Genomic DNA, 20,558 nt, shown 5'->3' with positions numbered 1-20,558 from the left:
ACTTTTATTTGCTCTATAAAAATAACAATATTATTTAATTTAATAATAATTAAATTTAATTAAATTTAATAATAATTTTATTATTCTGTTCAAGTGCCAGTCCACTTGAACAGAATATTTTAAGATCGCTTTTTTCTAGACTACCCTTCACCCTCAGGCATCTGAGGGCAGTGCACAAAATACCATAAAAACAGCACATAAATACACAGAATCAGTAAAATCAATAGCTTTATTGGGACCAACAAATGCTCACAATGCCATGTGCAGACTTCTGAGCTATACAGAACTCAACCCCAGGCTGGATGCTGAAGATTTTGGTTTTTGTTTTTTTAAGGGAAAAGAGTTGCTTCTGAGAGAGGCTGTGGTGTTAACCGTTAAGCCACCCTCTGCAAATTGTTTCAGTCTTAAATTGTATTTTGCAGCCACGCAGCCTGATCCTTTGCATTTTTTACTTGGAAGTAAGTAGACCTGCTGGGTTCAATGGGACTCATACCCAAATAAGTATGCATAAGATGGCGGGTATTCATGGGTAGCAAACTCCTGTGAATTTGACTGCATTAATTCCAAGGAATCATGTGCAGATACTGGATCGATAAGATGGTAATGGAGGGGTGTCTGCAAGCCTTAACTTGGTTAAGAATAAGAAGCTGTTACTGAATTAACTTGGCCGCTGTGTCCAGATTACTTAACCCCAATAAAAAAGGCATTATTGCTCTTTGCTTAAGTTTGTAACCCCAGGCAACAGACCTCTTTAAGCCAGTTCTTTAAGTCTTGTTTACTACCTCCGATTTGCACGGCACTTTTGTGTATACACAGTACTTTACAGTTCATACCTCATTAATTAAAGAAACCCAAGGAATGAAAAGCTGAGCCTGAATGCAAAAAGCATGCTGCTCTTTTCCCATGATGCATTAAAAATAAATAAATTATTTTCTACAACAACCTGGCAGCAAAGATATGTTTTGCCGCTATCTGGGAGCAAGGAACACATTTTCGCATTCCGGATTAACGTTCCCCTTGGTGGTCTTCTATAATGAATGAGATGCAGATGACAAAAAGGCTTTGTGTGTGCAGAAATCCTGCGGGAATGCTAAATAATAAATACGGCTTTTAAGAGGACGGTTCCGGAAAGGCACACCCGTCGCTTTTGTCATCCTCGACCTTTTGCACCAAGTCAGTCTTTTGCACCAAGGCAACCTTTTGCACAAAGTCAGACATTGTTCCACCCAGCTCAGCATTAAGGTAAATGACCATTGGGTCCAGTCATGACCGACTTTGGGGTTGCGGCGCTCATCTCGCTTTACTGGCCGAGGGAGCCGGCGTACAGCTTCCGGGTCATGTGGCCAGCATGACTAAGCCGCTTCTGGCGAACCAGAGCAGCGCACAGAAATGACGTTTACCTTCTCGCCAGAGCAGTACCTATTTATCTACTTGCACTTTGACGTGCTTTTGAACTGCTAGGTTGACAGGAGCAGGGACCGAGCAAAGGGCGCTCACCCCGTCGTGGGGATTCAAACTGCCAACCTTCTGATAGGCAAGCCCTAGGCTCAGTGGTTTAGCCCACAGCGCCACCCGCATCCCATTGCCTGCACTGATTTCAGCAGATCGTGTCCTCCCTCAAAGAGGGCATGTGTTGCGGTGCGACCTGGCAACCAAACCTTGAGTTGTGGGTGGCTAAGATTGGATAGCCACAACACCCTATTGGTAGGTCCCTCGATGCTGGGTTTAATCAGGTCAATGGGACGCTAGCCAAATGGATCAAAGGACCTATATATGCCCATGCACGTGACCCAGAGCTTCCACTTTGGGCCAGTGCATCGGAACACCCACCCACCTCTCCCTATATTTAGGGCTTGTGCTTGACCTTGCTATGCCGTCGTCTGTCGTTGGGACAGGGGCACGGCAGGAATTTCCCCCACTTGGCTGAATGGCTGTTGCCATTTGGGTTAGCAAATTGTCACAACTTGTACAGTTGCAGATAGGCTCTGGTTCAGGTGATAGGGATGGGAGAACGCTCTCGCCATCCCTATGTGAAGGGTATTCCGTTAAGGGAATCCAGGGACTCAATGGTTTGGTCAACCCTGAGAGGGGTTCTGCCCGTGCCTGAGTCCAGGAGGACATCTGGGTGTTGGACTAGCCTGACCCCGGCTTTCCGCTGTTCCAGGTGTTCACCCTAGGCTGACCTATGCTGGTGCCCTGGGTCAGCGCTACCTGCCACAGTGCAGGGAGCTAGTCGAACCAGAGCCTATGCAACCACTCACTTGATGTAATCAATAAAGTTGTGGCTTAAATTCTGCCAAAAACCAAACCAAAATTTGAGTCTTGTCTGAATTTATTTAAGGGGGAGGTTAAAAGGTCTAAACACACAACTCTCCAGAATTTCAGACAGGACCTTTTCCTGCTTGGAGGTGCCTGGGATTTAGAGGAAAGGGCTGCAGCTCAGTGGTAGATTACAGGTCCCAAATTCAATCCCTGTGTTCTCTCAAGCTAGGGCTGGAAATGTACTGTGCCTGAAACTTCAGAGCCACTGCCAGTCAGTGCTTGACAGCTGCCCATTTCTTTCTCTTGAACTCAATGCCTGCTCTGCTGCTGAGCTATGGTAAAAGGTAAAGGTAAAGGATCCCTGGACGGTTAAGTCCAGTCAAAGGTGACTCTGGTGTTGCGGCGCTCATCTCACTTTCAGGCCGAGGGAGCCAGTGTTTGTCCACAGACAGCTTTCCGGGTCATCTGGCCAGCAGGACTAATAATAATAATAATAATAATAAAATTTATTTATATCCCGCCCTCCCCAGCCGAAGCCGGGCTCTCAGGGCGGCTAACAACAATAAAATAGTACAACATTGTAAAATCATTTCATTATAAAATTAATTCAAATCAAATTGATGGCAACTAAACCGCTTCTGGTGCAACGGAACACTGTGACGGAAACCAGAGTGCATGGAAACACTATTTACCTTCCCGCCGCAGCGGTACCTATTTATCTACTTGCGCTGGCGTGCTTTTGAACTGCTAGGTTGGCAGGAGCTGGGACAGAGCAATGGGAGTTCACCCCATTGCGGGGATTCGAACCTCTGATCTTCCAATCGGCAAGCCAAAGAGGCTCAGTGGTTTAAACCACAGCGCCACCTGCGTCCCTTGCTGAGCTGTGGAAAGCCCCCATATCCAGTAAAATTATATCCATGGAATGGGAGCAAGGAGGCTGAGAGAAATCTACCTTAAATTCAGTGCAAATCCTATTCCCATAGGATTTACAATGCTTGTAAGCGATGTGTAGGCTCAAGATGAGCAACCCCAACCCACTTAGAATGGAAAAACGAGCCTGGCCGCTGGATCAGGCCAAAGGGGTCTCATCTCTCCCAGCATCCTGTTCTTGTAGGCGCCAACCACATGCCTCTCTGGGAAGTCTGCAAGGAGCACCTGAGAGCCACAGGATTCTGCCCCCTTGTGCTCCTGGCAGTAGATGGTCAGAGTCAGACCAGTTGTGCCCACTACTGCTTTTGCCAAACCAGATGCCATGATGGGGATGAACGAGGCCACGTGGGTGTCTGATTTGGCCATCTTTTCCCCTTTGCGGACTTCCCACGTTAAGCACATTTTAAAAAAAAACTATTTTGTGCAGAACAGATTGTCAAACCAAATCTTAAAAAAATAAGACAAATAAAGAGCAAAGCAGAAAATCAACACTGCAGGAACATGATATGGAGCTACTGAAAACATTGAGTGCATTTGCCCATGGGGAACCTGCAAGCAGCGCCTGAGAACAAAAGCCCTCTCCCTATGGGACCACCTCTCCTGGTACGCCCTGCGGAGGATCTTAAGGTCCACAAATAACAACACTTTGGAGGTCCTGAGCCTCAACGAGGTTAGACAGGTCTCAACTAGAGCCAGGGCCTTTTCAGTACTGGCCCCGACTTGGTGGAATGCTCTGTCACAAGAGACGAGGGCCCTGCGGGACTTGACATCTTTCCGCAGGGCCTGCAAGATGGAGCTGTTCCGCCTGGCCTTTGGTTTGGACTCGGTCTGACCTTTATGTTTCCCTCCCCTTATGGTCTGGATTTATCGGCTCCTTTAAAATGAGGCTGCATTTTAAATTGCATTTTAACCTATATTTTAAATTGTTTCCCTCCCCTTTCCCTCCCCCCTTTCCCCCCTATTATGTTTTTACTGTGATTTTATTGGTGTTAGCCGCCCTGAGCCTGGCTCTGGCCGGGGAGGGCAGGGTATAAATAAATTTATTATTATTATTATTATTATTATTATTATTATTATTATTCCAGTGGTTTCAGGAAACTGTTATTCAGAAGCACATTGCCACCTCTGAACATGCAGGCAGAGCATCTTTGAAAGCCTTCTCCTCCATGAATTTGTCCTCTTTTAAAGCCATCTAGGTTGGTGGCCATCACTGCCTCCTGTGGCAATGAGTTCCGCAGTTTAACTCCGTGCCGCAGAGGACTTTCATCTGTCCTGAACTGTCCAACATTCAGCTTCATCAGATGACCATGTGTTCTAGTGTTAGGAGAGAGGGACAAAACCTTTTATCCTATCCCCTTGCGCCTTTTAAACTTTTGCATATTAATTTTAAAACTCCAGCACCGACTTCTTTCATGTATTCCTTAACGCATTCCCACTCTTTATTAATTTTTTTGGTTAGAGTAGCCTCTAATTGATGCTGTTAAGCATGCCATCTCTGTGATTTCAAGAAATTTAGTTCTCCATTCTAATAATTCTGGTACTGATAGTTTTCCAATTTTTTGCCACTACAATTCTGGCTGCTGCGTTTGCGTAAAGGAATACATTCCTTTTATCCTCAGGGATGTCACTTGATACCAAACCCAGCAAAAATGCCTCTGGTTTTTTTAAAGATTGAACTCCTAAATATCTTTTTAAGGTTCATGTATCATAATCTAGAATTGTTTCACCACTTTGCACCCCCAGCACATAGGATACATCATTTACACCTCTGTTTTACATCTTCCTGGGTCACTTTGTTCGCCCTTTGTGACCCTTTCCAAACTCTGCAAAATCCTTTTTGAGGTGAGGCAACTGCTGTTTTGCCTTTGCGCTGACTTTTAAAAAAATGCCCCTGAATAATTAATCTTGGCAGCACGTTATCCACAGCAGATCTGCTTATTAAAGCAGTTCAAATCTCTCCGCTAGGAAGGTGCTCCTTTTCGCAGTTCCCTTTCTGGAAATATATAGAGAAAAGCCTTGTCAGATGTTTCCCTGGGTACCTGAATCAGCAAGAGAGGCTTTTCCATGATAGCGAAACGTTGCATCATTATAGCTAGCAGAACCGTGGTGAAAATGGAGCCCTGAAATTCACCCCTTTGGCTTTCTTCTCTTCATAGAAGAGAAGAGCCAGTGTGGAGATGAGAGCCAGTGTGGTGTAGTGGTTAAGAGCGGTAGTCTTGTAATCTGGGGAACCGTGTTCGTGTTTCCGCTCCTCCACATGCAGCTGCTGGGTGACCTTGGGCTAGTCACACTTCTCTGAAGTCTCTCAGCCCCACTCACCTCACAGAGTGTTTGTTGTGGGGAAGGAAGGGAATGTTAGCCGCTTTGAGACTCCTTCGGGTAGTGATAAAGCGGGATATCAAATCCATACTCTTCTTCTTCTTCTTCTTCATCATAGCAACAGGCGGTTTAGCTGCCTTAGACCAAGCCAAACCATTTGTCTACATAGACCCAACATTGCCTGTTCTGGCTGGAAGTAGCTTTCATGGCAAACAGAGAGTAATCTACTGCCCAAGATCCTTCTTCGCCAGAGATGCAGGGGACAGGATGTGGGATCTTTGGGGGAAAAGATGCTCTGCCACTCGCTTCCAACCCAAATGTGGTGGTACCTTATGCTGGCAACTCATCAAGCCCCATATTTTCCACCAGGACTAGCAGAGGCACTTTGCTGTCTTAGTATTTCCCAAGCCTGCAATCAGACCCTCCAACTGTCTTGATTTTCCAGGGACAGTCCCAGAATTACAGAAGCCATTCCGGTTTCTGGTTTGATCCTGAAATGTCCCTCTTTTCCTTCACTGGAGAAATGCTGGAGGCAATGGAATTTCTTCTTGTTTAGTCGTTTAGTCGTGTCCGACTCTTCGTGACCCCATGGGCCAGACCACGCCAGGCACTCCTGTCTTCCACTGCCTCCCGCAGCTTGGTCAAACTCATGCTGGTAGCTTCGAGAACACTGTCCAACCACCTCGTCCTCTGTCGTCCCCTTCTCCTTGTGCCCTCCATCTTTCCCAACATCAGGGTCTTTTCCAGGGAGTCTTCTCTTCTCATGAGGTGGCCAAAGTATTGGAGCCTCGGCTTCAGGATCTGTCCTTCCAGTGCGCACTCAGGGCTGATTTCCTTCAGAATGGAGAGGTTTGTTCTTCTTGCAGTCCATGGGACTCTCAAGAGTCTCCTCCAGCACCATAATTCAAAAGCATCAATTTTTTTGTGCTCTGCCTTCTTTATGGTCCAGCTCTCACTTATAGGACGTTCCTATTTTCGTCGGAAAAATGCTGATGGTTGTGGAATAAGATGTGCCTATTTTCATTTGAGAAATGTTGGAGGGTATGCAATTTGAGAACCTTTGAAACCAGCCGTCCTTAACCTGCGTCAGCCCCAGCCAGGACTTCCTCCTTTGCCTTGCTCTGAACTTGACCTGCATTTGGAGGAGGCAGCTTTCATCTTAAAGGCACAATGAGATCGGGCAGAATCCTGTTTCCTGTAAGGAAAAAATGACAAGCCTTTTCTCCAGAGACGAGAGGGCAGTTCTCTGAGCAAAGGAGGCCTCTCACCTTGGCAGGGCGCAGAAGACACTGGAGAAATGATGGTGATCGTATGTGTTATGTACTGAAGTTCTCAACCTGGGCCAGCAGGGGGATACTGTAGATAGTTATGCAAATAAGGGATCGAAAGTGACGTTCAGGGATTGGATAGTTTTAGAAAATTGTTACAGTTACATTGTACTGGAGCTCGATATAAGCAGGCTGACTGAACCCTTCAGTTCAGTTCTGTTCTGGCCTGTGAATAAACAAGAGCTGTTTGAAGAATCGCTGTGTTGTCTGATATGTTCACCCACAACTTAACAGTGTGCAACTTTCAACAACAGGAGCCGGGAGCATTTTCCAGATCAGGGGCCACTTTCTTGTCTAGGCAACCTCCCAAGGGCCACATGGCAGTGGTGGGTGGAGCCAAAGGCAAGAGAGGGCAGAGCAATTGATGTAAATTTTTACCTACAGCAGACTGGTGTCCACGCACCTGCGCACGCCCCCTCCAGACAGCCAAGAGGCATGACCAGAGTTCAAGGCTAAAACCCAGGCAAAAACACTCAAGGAAGGTATGAAGTAAGAGCTGGAAAGGGCTGTGGCCTGAGAGGAGAGGGGTTGGCTGTGGAGAGTCCCAGGGCCAGATAAAGATCCGCATTTGGCCCCCAAGCCTGAGATCCCCTTCCCCTCTTCTGGAATCAACCACCTCCATTGTGAATCCAGGACCCTCTGGCTTGGTCGCAGCAGGTGGTGTGATGGGCCAGTCTGTGTGGCTGCTGACATGAAGGTTGGGGGTTCAAGCCCACCCAGGAGTAGCTGTGGGCAGGATTCCTGCAGTGCAGTGGGTGCTACTAGGTAACTGTTATGTACTGAGTTGAATAGGATCCAAAAGGCAGCAGTCTGATTGGTCCTAGAACAATAGGGTCCAGAATGCAGCAGTCTGATTGGTCCACAGGAGCTACCTAATCCAGCTCCAGGTGGAAGGGAATCCGCAACCAGATTGGCCTACAGGTGAATCCCGGAATTAGCCAATCACATGGGGCCCATTGTGTAAATAATGTATATAAAGCAGACATTCTGGGGGAACTTCCATTCCGCCTCACCACTATGAGCTGAATAAAGAGCGTGAAATCCACTCTCGACTCCGAGTATATTTCAGTAACCCTCTGGGTCCCTTCCAACTTACCATTCCGTGACTCGATGAAGGTTGTGTTTCCGATGGTTTGTGTGAAAAAGCTGTATCTCAAGCCTGTGAGTTGTGAAACAGCAGAAATGCAGACAACCACCCATACAGTTCAAACTCACTGCTTTAAACTGGATTGCCCTTATTTGGCAGTGACAGACTGTATGTTAACATGTTAATTTTTTTAAAAAATGAGCTCAGGTAAATCCCTTTTTGCCCTGGAGCTGAAATGAAACACAGTCGGGGCAGCCCAGGCAGCTTCCTAGCGACTCTGCAGTTCTGTTCGCAAAAGACACACATTTCTGTCCTTGGATGATCTATTGGGGTGGCGTAGGGGTTGAGGACATATATTCCAGCTCTGTGTGATTTATTTTTATTTTGAAGGGGCTGTCCTTCAACAGGGAAGTGTCAGCTACAGAGGCGTGTTTTGGGTGGGAACCTCTATGCAGCAAAGGCAAAACCATCACAATTGCAGAATTCGCAGAGCACTTTAAATGTTTGTGGCTTGCTTGCTTTCTTTAGGGGAAAAGCGAGCCATGACTCCATCAGCGAACATGTGTTGCTTTAAAACAAAATAACAGGCCACCTGCCCGACTTGCAAGAGATTGGGCTGAGATGCCTTTAAATGATGGCTCCTATAACTTCACAATCTGGCATCCTGTGGCTATCTGGTGGTCAGCATAAGATCAACCTATCACCTTCCCAGAACTGCATTATTCAGTTTTCAGAGACTGTCATCTGCAAATCAGTTGTTAGTTGATTCCTGCATTGCAGGGGGCTATGATTCCATACGACAATCATCTTTGGACCAACCCAGTCATGGTCACCATAATTTTGAATTATAGTGCTGGAGGAGACTCTTGAGAGTCCCATGGACTGCAAGAAGATCAAACCGATCCATTTTGAAGGAAATCAGCCCTGAGTGCTCACTGGAAGGACAGATCCTGAAGCTGAGACTCCAGTACTTTGGCCACCTCATGAGAAGAGAAGACTCCCTGGAAAAGACCCTGATGTTGGGAAAGATGGAGGGCACAAGGAGAAGGAGACGACAGAGGACGAGATGGTGGGACAGTGTTCTCGAAGTTACCAGCATGAGTTTGACCAAACTGCGGGAGACAGTGGAAGACAGGAGGGCCTGGCGTGCTCTGGTCCATGGGGTCACGAAGAGTCGGACACGACTAAACGACTAAACAACAACAAAGTCATGGTGGGAGAACAGGGAACACAGGAAGCTGGCTGATCCTGCGCCAGACCACTGGCCGACCTAGGGTCCAGTATTGCCCACTCAGACTGGCAGCAGCTCTTCAGGATTTCAGAGAGGCGACGATCCCAGCTGTACCGGGAGAGGCTGAAGTTCAAACCCGGGGCCTTCTACATGCAGAGTGGATGGTGCTCTGTCACTGAGCTACAGCTCTTAAGACACGGGACACTGCCTTATACAAAGGCAAAACCCTGGCCCATCTTGTTTAGTATTGTCTACACAGGCTGGCAGTGGCTCTCCGGGATTTCATGCAAGGGACATTTGCAGCCCAACCTGGAGACATCAGGCACTGAACTTGGGGCATTCAGATTCCAACGCAGATGCTCTTACAGCCCTTCCCCTAAACATGGACTCGCTATGTTTGCTTTTCATGTGTTCCCTATGTTCAAATCTTGGTCCTGAACAGGGTAACTGTGCCCCTGAAGGACCAGGTGCGCAGCCTGGGAGTCATTTTGGACTCACAGCTGACCATGAAGGTGCAGGTTAATTCTGTGTCCATGGTGGCTGTCTACCAGCTCCACCTGAGCTGAGACCCTACCTGCCTATGGACTGTCTTGCCAGAGTGGTGCCTGATCTAGTTATCTCCTGCTTGGACTACTGCCATGTGCTCTACGTGGGGCTACCTTTGAAGGTGACCCAGAAACTACAATTAATCCAGAATGCAGCAGCTAGACTGGTGACTGGGAGTGGCCGCCGGGACCACATAACACCGGTCCTGAAAGACCTAAATTGGCTCCCAGTACGTTTCTGAGCACAATTCAAAGTGTTGGTGCTGACCTTCAAAGCCCTAAATGGCCTCGGTCCTGTATACCTGAAGGAGCATCTCCACCCCCATCGTTCAGCCCAAACAGTGAGATCCAGCGCCGAGGGCCTTCTGGCGGTTCCCTGTGAGAAGTGAGGCTACAGGGAACCAGACAGAGGGCCTTCTCGGTGGTGGCGCCTGCCCTGTGGAATGCCCTCCCTTCAGATGAGAAGGAAATAAGCAGCTATCTTATCTTTAAAAGACATCTGAAGGCAGCCCTGTTTAGGGAGGTTTTAATATTTAATGCTGTATTGTTTTTAACACCCAATTTGAAGCCGCCCAGAGTGGCTGGGGAAACCCAGCCAGATGGGCGGGGTATAAATAATAAATTATGATGATGATGATGATGATTATCATCATCAACCGCTCCATCGATCAATCTATGAGATGGGGGATCTGTTTTTTTACCTGTGAAAGAGTGCTCAGGTGAGTGATCTGAGCCTCACCCCCTGCCTTCACCACGCACCTGCCCAGAAACGGAGTCAGAAACTGGGCAGAAACTTGCTGGAAGCAAAAGGCGTGAGGTGCAGGATCTGCTCCTCTCACCCACAAACACATCGTGTTGTAAATGTCAGGTTTCACCCCCTGCCTTGTATGCGAAGTGGGCAGCCCTGTGAATAAGCAAGCACAAGACCCAAAGACATCCAGGCTGGACCTTTAGCTTATGTCCGTTCTTCTTGTTGCATCAAGGAAGCTCCAAAGTTATCAGACCAAAGGGGACCCATCTAAGCCCAGCACCCTCTTTCTCACGTGTCCCAGGGGGAAGCCTGCAAGCAGAAAATGAGGATAACAGCCTTCCACCACACTGCTCATGTCCCAGCACCCGGAATTCAGAGGTACTCTGCCTGGACATAGAAGTTCCACTTAGCTGTCATGACTCATAGCCGCTGTTAGATCTGTCTGGCGTGAAAGTCTCATCTCTTTTAAAAGAGATCTAAGCTAGCGGTCAGCCCCTCCCCCCACCATGTGGCAGTGAGTTCCATAAACCAGAGCCAGGGCCTTTTCAACACTGGCCCCGGCCTCGTGGAACACTCTGTCTCATGAGACCAGGGCCCTGCCGGATCCGATTTCTTTCTGCAGGGCCTGTAAGACAGAGTTGTTCCGCCTGGCCTTTGGCTTGGGATCAACTTGATCCCTTCCCCCTCTTTCCTTTTTCCTTTCTCCTTCTGTGATGGAACTCCTATTTGGGGACTTCCCTGGCTTCTTTCTGGACCACATAGGACCAGTCTGGTAGTTGGCCTTGGTGAAGACTTGACGTTTTCATCCCCAAAAAAGTTTTTTATTTGAGTTCCTACTGAAATGAGGCTGCATTTTAATGCTGTATCTTAATCCTGTTTTTAAGCTGTATTTCAATCAATTGTTTTTATACTGGTGTTAGCCGCCCTGAGCCCAGTCTTGACTGGGGAGGGTGGGGTATAAATAAAATATAATAATAATAATAATAATAATAATAATAATAATAATAATAAACCCATACTTTCATAAGTGAAGGGTTTTCTTTACTGTTTATGCTGCCCTGAATACCCAGCTAATAGGTTCCCCTGCATTCTGTTTTGCTCCTGGGCGCCATTCCCCATGGTCCTCAGCAGCACAGAACATCTTTCCTCTTTTCAGGATTCTGAGCCCTTTTCCTTTTAAAAAGCAAAATACATAGCTTGGGAGGGCGTAAAAATGGGAGCGAAAGGTCCTTAAGATGTCTACCACTCAGGGAAGAGGGCACATCGTAATGTTGTTGTTGTTTAGTCATTTAGTCGTATCCACCTCTTTGTGACCCCATGGACCAGAGCACACCAGGCACTCCTGTCTTCCACTGCCTCCCGCAGTTTGGTCAAACTCATGTTCGTAGCTTCGAGAACACTGTCCAACCATCTCGTCCTCTGTCGTCCCCTTCTCCTTGTGCCCTCCATCTTTTGAATTCTGGTGCTGGAGGAGACTCTTGAGAGTCCCATGGACTGCAAGATCAAACCTCTCCATTCTGAAGGAAATCAGCCCTGAGTGCTCACTGGAAGGACAGATCCTGAAGCTGAGGCTCCAAGACTTTGGCCACCTCATGAGAAGAGAAGACTCCCTGGAAAAGACCCTGATGTTGGGAAAGATGGAGGGCACAAGGAGAAGGGGACAACAGAGGACGAGATGGTGGGACAGTGTTCTCAAGGCTACCAGCACATCGTAATACGGCCCGTCAATTTCCCCCCCATATTGGCAGTCACCATGATGCAACAGGGAGCTGAGTAGGAGCTTTTGGAGTGTAGATCTCCCACCCATTAAAAATTCCTTACTGCAGTTGACTATAAGTATAAGGATTCCCCTTCTCAAATCCTAATGAAAACAATGACACACCAGGTTGCATTAGCTTCAGTTTGCCTTCCAGAAGGAGAAACCACGAATCTGCCCATTTGGCGCAGCATCACTTGGGAGCAGGACGAACCATTTTTATTCCGGGTCCTATTAGTAAGTTAACAGTAGAGCTTTGATGCCCCTGCTCTCACCCTCCCCAGCTGCCTCTCTGAACACACAAGAGTCCCGTGGGCTGCCAACAAGAACTTGCCGTCTTGTCTGGAAGAGTCTGGCGATGCTCTTCTTCCTGGGAACCGTTGATGAGTTGAAAGTCAATCCTTTATTGGCAACACAGCTGCAAAGGCACCTTTGAAAATAACCCCAGAGGAGGCGCAGCAGCAACAACAGCAGCAGCAGCAGCAAGGAAGGGCTTTTGAGTCCCGATCCACACCTCTAAAACACACCTGTTTGCTGTGGGAGCAAGCATGCCACCCATATATCGGAGATTACCATCCTTTTTGCTAGCCAAAGATTGCCTTGGCAAGAAGGTGGCTGGCATCAGCGAGGGGAAAGCTGAGATGCCAGTCCTGTTCAAAAGCCCCAGAGCTGAGTAACCAGCCCAGCCTGGTAACTAAAGGCCTACACAACATGATAAGCCAGCCTCATCTAACACCAGACGAGGAATATATATATATGGGGGGGGGGTATCTGTGCCTGTAATAAACCGAAGTTATACTCTTTAGGAAAACCTCCCCAGTTATTTCAAATAATAGCTTACTGCACTGTAAAATGTAAGGCTAGTTGTGCTATAGCAACCCTGAACACCTCCCTACCTGGGGAAAGAACCCCTTTCCTAGAAGGGCAGGGATCTCTTGCTCATAGCTCAAGGTTTCCCCTTGGCTCATATTTGGAAAAGCTATAGGCAGGGAGCAGCTTCCCACAGCTTAAAAAAAGATCCATTCTGGACGGTCTGGCTAACAGCCTGCGACGTGCACCCAATCCGAGGCACCAGAGACACTACAGATGGGTTTGTAAATAATCGCAGCTGGCATTGCAAAGGCCCCCAAGACCCACATCGAAAAATGGAACAAATTTGCTTGGGGCTGAGATCCTGTGCAGTTATGGGCCTTGTGAGGGGAGACCGGAAAGACCGTTTCCTCGAATGTGCAAATCCCACACCACTGTGATCCAGCATTTTTCTAGATCACAAGAACGAAGCTAGATCTTTACAGCATATGCAAGGGACAAATATATAGCCATTTCCAGTCCCCACCCCCTTCTGCCTCCTTAACGGATTAGAATTATTTGTTGTTAATATTCCTAGAATAAGGCCTGGTTGACTTTCACTAAGCTTCAAAGCTGGTGGTGGCAGCAGTAGCTGAAGACGGTTAGGACACCCACACAAAATAAGCTACTTCATCCAAATCGACAGGATAATCCGTCACCAAGGTGGGTGTCTTTTCAAAGAGCTCCCCTTTGTAGCTGCGCCATTTGCCAGCTGGGATGTAAATGTCTCTCTCTTGCTTGCCCATCTCCAAGACGGGAGCCACCATCAGGGTGTCCCCAATCAGGAACTGGGAGTCGATCTTGTGTGCAGCCTCATCGTGGGGAGAAATCCACCAGATGGGCCGGATGATGGGGTCCCCAGTGTCGGTGATCTCCCCGGCCAGCTCCAGCAAGAGGGGGGCAACCAAAGACTCGTGGAGCCTGGTGAACTTCAGGGCGATGTCTATGACCTCTCTGTCGTAAAGCCACGGTGGGATGGAGAACTGCATGGAAGGCATGAAGGCCGACAGCTCCAGCCATCGGATGTAGAGCTCTTGGTCTGGGATTTCCACCGCCCCATCCGTCTTGTTGGGAAAGAAGTTCCCGCCAATCATGTCGGCCGATATGAAAGGGTATCCCAGCATACTGATGGTCAAGACAGTCGGTATCAACGACTTCAGCCCAAGCTCATAACCCCAGACAGAATCCCTGTCAATGATGCGGAAGAAGCAGGAGATGTTCTGAGACTGGTAGCCAACCCTGACTTCCGCTAGCTCGTAAAATGGGATGGCCATTTCCGTGTAGCGCCTGGACCAAATGCTGGGGTCCGACAAGGGGCGGAAGGTGCTGAACTGTTTGGGAAGATAGCTGGTCTCTCCAGCATCAAACTTGAAGGAAGAGATGCCATACTTACTCCGGAGTTGCCTCAGGTGGCTCTGGAACCAATCCCTGGCCGCAGGGTTGGTGAAATCCAATATGGCGCCAATTCCATTCCACCACTCGACCATAGCAGGAAGCCTCCCTGTCGGCTCCTTGATGAAAAGCTGTCTCTCTATTCCTACCCCAAAGTTGGAGGAATTGTAGTTTATGAATGGGTGCGTCCAGAGAGTGACCTGAAACCCGTCTTCTTTGAGTTTCTTGAACGTCTCCGTCACGTTCGGGAACTTGACCGGGTCGAAGTCGAAGTCCCCGTACGCTTGCGTGTAGGTGTCGTCTATCTCGATGTGGCTCCAGTTGAACTTGTACTTTTTGATCTTCTCAGCAAAGCGCAGCAGCTTGTCCTGGTCGATGTCATTTTTGTACAAGGCCCAGGTCGACCAGATCGGGTACTTGAAGGCGTTTTCCGAGGGAATCTTCGAAGGCTTGTAGAAATACTTCCTCACCATGTACTTGTGGATGGAGGTCACGTCGGAGCCGATACAGACACGGTAGCTCAGCTCTGGGAACGGCGGCTGCCCCAGCGGAGGCTTGTAGGGGGAATCTTTGTACCTGGCCTGGAAGACGAGGGACCTTTCGGAGGCGTTGAACCCGAGGTGGAAGGGCACAGAGTCGTTGATCTTGATGGCGGCTGCTTTGGAGGACAGCCAGTACCTCTCTAGGATGCCCCCAAAGCTGTTCCTGAAAGAGTACACGTCGCTGGTCACGAACGGCATGGGCTCCTGGTACCCAGGCAGCTTAATGGGCCAGTGCTGCACGCTCATCTCGCAGCCCCCATACCAGTGGGCGTCCCCCCAGAACATCTTGTGCTCCACCACGGTGTCTGCCACAAACTCCTCCCAGCGGACCCGGTAGCACATCACCGTGTCTTTTGGGGTGACAATCTTAATGAAGAAGTTGAGCTTCCCTTTGTCAGTCCTGGTGCAGGTTAGATTCGCACCCTCCCTGGAGCAAGACTCCAAGTCAAGGATACCTGACTGGAAGGCCAACCTGAAGACGATCTCCCCATCCTGGTTTTTGATGGTGAAGCCGTCCTGATGGAGGTCCATCTGCTCCGTCTTCAGCCTCTCCGCCTTCCGAAGGGATGACACGTAGTAGCACCAGGCCACCACGGCTGCGATGAGCAGGATGAGGCCGAGCACAATGGCCACTATCATGGGTTTCAACTCCTTGACCGGCTTCTGCTTCACGGGTGTGAAGTTCTCCGGCAGAAACGAGTACATGGCTGTGTCTTATCTGGAGGAGCTCTTTCCAAAACAGAGATCTTGTCACCTTATCTGCAAATATCTATCTTGTAGCAAAGGGCTCTCTGCCCTCCACTCCTTATGACCGGGTCTCTCTCATTGAAATAAGGGCATTTGTCTTCATTAGAATACACACCATTTTCTTTCCGGTCCAATTCAATGCCAGAATGCAATTATCTGGAAGGCAAAAAGGGAGAAAAGAGGGAGAATGAGGAAAGGAGGCCAGGAAAACGATGGAGCGAAAACAGGGGCCCCCAACCTTTAAGGACATATTTCAGAATCGAAGAACAAAATACAAATATCACTGAATTAAAACATGTTCAGAATCTCCCCCCACTCCCCACAACAGGCAAATCACATATATAAAAAAACAGAAAAACAGGCAATTCCCGAAACAACCCACCTCAAAAGTAAAAACAAAAAACATCCCTCAATTTACAACTAAATAAAAACTAAAAACTGGGAGGGGCCAGGAGCCTTGGTAGGTGCCAAGACCATGGTGCCCACGAGTGCCATGTTGGGGACCCCAGGCTTAAGAAGAAGAAGAAGAAGAAGAAGAGTTTGGATTTGATATCCCGCCTTTCACTCCCTTTAAGGAGTCTCAAAGCGGCTAACATTCTCCTTTCCCTTCCTCCCCCACAACAAACACTCTGTGAGGTGAGTGGGGCTGAGAGACTTCAGAGAAGTGTGACTGGCCCAAGGTCACCCAGCAGCTGCATGTGGAGGAGCGGAGACGCGAACCCGGTTCCCCAGATTACGAGTCCACCGCTCTTAACCACTACACCACACTGGCTTATAAACCTTAAAAGGTTTATATGTCCTTTACTTTAGTGTATCCGCTGGTGGCCTATTAAGTTGGCCTGGCTGTCTAACCACTGGGCTTTATGAATGCAAGGCCTCATAACCCAGTGGCTGCTTTTGCCAGCTGAAAATAGCTGGTGGTGCTTGGCGTGGGGGGGGGGGGGACACAACAGCAAGGGAGCCAATGGCACAGATTTGCTTCCATGTGGCTGGAATGCTATAACCCGCCCCCCCCCCCAGAACACACACACACACACACACACACACACACACACACACCCTGTGGTGGCAACTGTCCTGTTGCCTTTATGCCTGAATTTGGCACAACACATTGCCTTTCACGTAGGTACTGCAAATCCTAGAATGCCCTCCCCACCATATTTGCATTAGAGGACAAATACAGAATTGGGAAGTCTCCTGTTTGCCTGTATGAATGAGAACTGCTCCCTTGACTTTAGGAGACAGATTTCTTCCCGTCTCCAATAACAGGGATCCCGTAGTCCCTGGCCTTTAAATCCATTACAGGCCGTTCTGCACAAGGTTGCTTAAATGCACACACGCACAGCATTTAAATGGGGGCCCTCCAGGAACGCCCCCCCCCCTTTACTGTGCATTGCTGGTGATTTGTGGTCAGGATGGTGTCGGGGTGGTTACACACAAACCCACTTTCAATACTGTTTCAATACTGTTTGCTACAGGGATATAGTCAGTAGGTGGGAATTAGAGGGCGTCAGACTTCGGCTAAGCTCTAGGTAGAAGCTTGCCAATGGCAGCAAAGGAGCAGAGCTTTCTCAGGGAAAGAGGGCAGAGATATTGAAGCAGGGGTCGGATTGCACTGAGTTGGGGCTTGAACCTGGTGACTTCAGAGATCCCCCTCCCCTCTGCTCAGTGAAGTAAAAGGAGGTGGCCTTGAAACATCTGCTGCGATGAAGGCAGCTGCAGTGTTGTTTGTTAGCTCAGAGCCAAACCGCTGTTCTCAGCACCTCCATGAAGCCATGCTAATTAACATCTTACCAAGGGTGACGCTAAATAGGGATCACAAACCTGCAAAATCAGGTTTCACCTTTTGCTGGAAGAGGAACGCGTAACCCCGAGGGAAGTTTCAGGTTGCGGCTGGCATGGGGAGCGCCTCTCCCACTCCCGATGTTGTCATCGTATCCAAATGCCGCTGGTCAGAGAAGCAAGTTATTTTTTGCTAACAGACCCTGGGGCCTCTCTAGGGAATATTCCTAAGGGGCAGCCGTCCTCCTGCCTGCCTCCCCACACTTGCTGCTGCTGCTGCTGCTGCTTGGAATAGTAAAGGTAAAGGGACCCCTGACCATTAGGTCCAGTTGTGGCCGACTCTGGGGTTGCGGCACTCATCTCGCTTTCAGGCCGAGGGAGCCGGCGTACAGCTTCCGGGTCCTGTGGCCAGCATCACTAAGCCGCTTCTGGCGAACCAGAGCAGCGCACAGAAACGGAAACCTTCCCGCTGGAGTGGTACCTATTTATTTATTTAGTTATTTATTTATTTAAATGATATTTATTAAAGTTTCAAAGAATACAGAAACATAAAATAAAAATACAAGAAAATACAAAATACAGAAAAAAGAATAAAGTTTTTAAGATATAAAAAAAATAAAATAAAAGGAAACATACAAAATAGAAACAATTAAAAACACATCGTTAGTTTTCCATAACATATCTTCCTTTCACTTATTTCCCTGGACCTCCTCGTACCTCCCTTTTTTGTATTCCAGTTCAGTTTGTTAGTTCAGCAAGTCCTTACCATTAAGCTTTTACCCATTTATAAAACCTTTTTTCGTATCTCTTAAAGCATTACAGCTGGAAACCACTTAGTTTCTATCCAACATCCTTCTAAAATTCCTTAATTTTACAATATTTCTGTAAATAGTCTTTAAATTTCTTCCAGTCTTCTTTCACCGTCTCTTCTCCCTGGTCTCGGATTCTGCCAGTCATTTCCGCCAATTCCATGTAGTCAATCACCTTCATCTGCCATTCTTCCAGAGTGGGTAGATCTTGTGTCTTCCAATACTTTGCAATGAGTATTCTTGCTGCTGGTACCTATTTATCTACTTGCACTTTGACATGCTTTCGAACTGCTAGGTTGGCAGGAGCAGGGACCGAGCAATGGGAGCTCACCCCGTTGCGGGGATTTGAACCACCGACCTTCTGATCTGCAAGTCCTAGGCTCTGTGGTTTAACCCTTGGAACAGTATCAGCTGCCAAAAGATGGGCCTGCTAATCCCAGTTTCTGAGATGGCATATCCAGCCACAGCACATGGCTGTTTTTCCCTCGCTTTGGCCAAATGCAGATGGCATGGGACTAGGAAAGGGTCTACAATTCTGGCTCCAACGCAACATTTCTAGGCAGCAGGTGACTCACGAAGCAGGTCACTTGACTGGATACCTGAGTCAAAATGTAAGCCCCATCTACACTAAACATTTAAAGCAGTATTATCATCATAATCATCATCATTTTATTATTTATACCCCACCCATCTGGCTGGGTTTCCCCAGCCACTTTGGGTGGCTCCCAATAGAACACTAAAAACAGAATAAAACTTCAAACATTAAAAACTTTCCTAAACAGGGCTGCCTTCAGATGTCTTATAAAAGTCAGATAGTTGTTTATTTCCTTGACATCTGACGGGAGGGCGTTCCACAGGGTGGGCGCCACCACTGAGAAGGCCCTCTGCCTGGTTCCCTGTAACCTCACTTCTCGCAGGGAGGGAACCGCCAGAAGACCCTTGGAGCTGGATCTCAGTGCCCGGGCAGAACGATGGAGGTGGAGACGCTCCTTCAGGTATACTGGACTGAGGCCGTTTAGGGCTTTAAAGGTCAACACCAACACTTTGAATTGTGCTTGGAAACATCCTGGGAGCCAATGTAGGTCTTTCAAGACCGGTGTTATGTGGTCTCGGCGGCCGCTCCCAGTCCCCAGTCTAGCTACCGCATTCTGGATTAGTTGTAGTATCCGAATCACCTTCAAAGGTAGCCCCACGTGCAGCACATTGCAGTAGTCCAAGCAGAAGATAACTAGAGCGTGCACAACTTTAAACACTTGTGGCTTCCCCAAAGAACCCAGGAACTGTGGTTTGTTAAGCAGGCTGAGATTTGTTTGGAGACCCCCGTTCCCTGAACAGAGGTACAATTCCCCAGAGGGATGGGTTAATAGTCTGTTCCTCTCCCCAGGGAATTCTGGGAACTGTCCAGCAAAGTCACCAGTTAGCTGAAGCAGGGAGAGCAATCATAAATTTGGGAAAATGCAGGCTGGACCCGAAGATGATTTGATGAATGGCAGCCATACAAAAAAGTGCAGAAAAGTCGCTGCCCCATCAAGCTCACCCAGCAGCACAGACTAAATAAATCTTTTCATCCCTTTAACTCCTAGCTTTTCAGTTGTTTTCAATAATGGGATTATGGCGGCATTAGAAGAGATTAGCCACAGCAAGCGACAGATTTAACCAAAGGAAGCGTTCAGCTGCCAAGTCCCCGCACTAAGGGCGGGTTGAAGGCAGGAGGTCACTTTGCGACCCATTAAGGGCACTACCCAATTAAAGGCTTCAATTAATTATGTGAGAGTTTTCTCTCGGTTAAATATGCATAAATTGGCATAGGGCTATCTGGAGAAGCACTGGGCTGCATCCAAAGAACATGATGCTTCCGTAGTGGGATTTACTATTCTTACACGTTGGGACGTGGGTGGCGCTGTGGGTTAAACCACAGAGCCTAGGACTTGCCGATCAGAAGGTTGGCGGTTCAAATCCCCGCGACGGGGTGAGCTCCCGTTGCTCGGTCCCAGCTCCTGCAAACCTAGCAGTTCGAAAGCACGTCAAAGTGCAAGTAGATAAATAGGTACCTCTCCGGCGGGAAGGTAAACGGCGTTTCCGTGCGCTGCTCTGGTTCGCCAGAAGCGGCTTAGTCATGCTGGCCACATGACCCAGAAGCTGTACGCCGGCTCCCTCGGCCAGTAAAGCGAGATGAGTGCTGCAACCCCAGAGTCGGCCGTGACTGGACCTAATGGTCAGGGGTCCCT

The 20,558-nt window shown here is 48.3% G+C and overlaps 1 protein-coding gene and 1 long non-coding RNA gene across 4 annotated transcripts in view; both read right to left on the bottom strand.

Moving 5' to 3' along the window:
- Positions 1-211: 211 nt before the first annotated feature.
- Positions 212-20,555, bottom strand: LOC308458831. The gene is made up of 2 exons (XR_013977711.1): positions 20,297-20,555; positions 212-1,197 (listed from the first exon to the last, which is right to left on the bottom strand). It is a non-coding gene; the product is annotated as an uncharacterized lncRNA (long non-coding RNA).
- MYORG (myogenesis regulating glycosidase) overlaps positions 12,407-20,558 on the bottom strand; it is a 31,474-nt gene continuing 23,322 nt past the window's right edge. For all 3 annotated transcript variants that reach the window (XM_080973487.1, XM_080973489.1, XM_080973488.1), the window contains exon 2: positions 12,407-15,895. In XM_080973487.1, coding sequence (XP_080829613.1) covers positions 13,661-15,697 — 2,037 coding nt within the window. In that variant the 5' untranslated portion in view covers positions 15,698-15,895 and the 3' untranslated portion in view covers positions 12,407-13,660. The remainder of the gene's footprint in view (positions 15,896-20,558) is intronic.

The sequence above is a fragment of the Podarcis pityusensis genome (assembly GCF_964106645.2).
Source record: "Podarcis pityusensis genome assembly, chromosome: 11".
In the NCBI taxonomy this organism is placed as follows: domain Eukaryota; kingdom Metazoa; phylum Chordata; class Lepidosauria; order Squamata; family Lacertidae; genus Podarcis; species Podarcis pityusensis.
The sequence above is the reverse complement of the archived record's forward strand: the minus strand, read 5'-3'. Positions and strand labels throughout refer to the sequence as shown.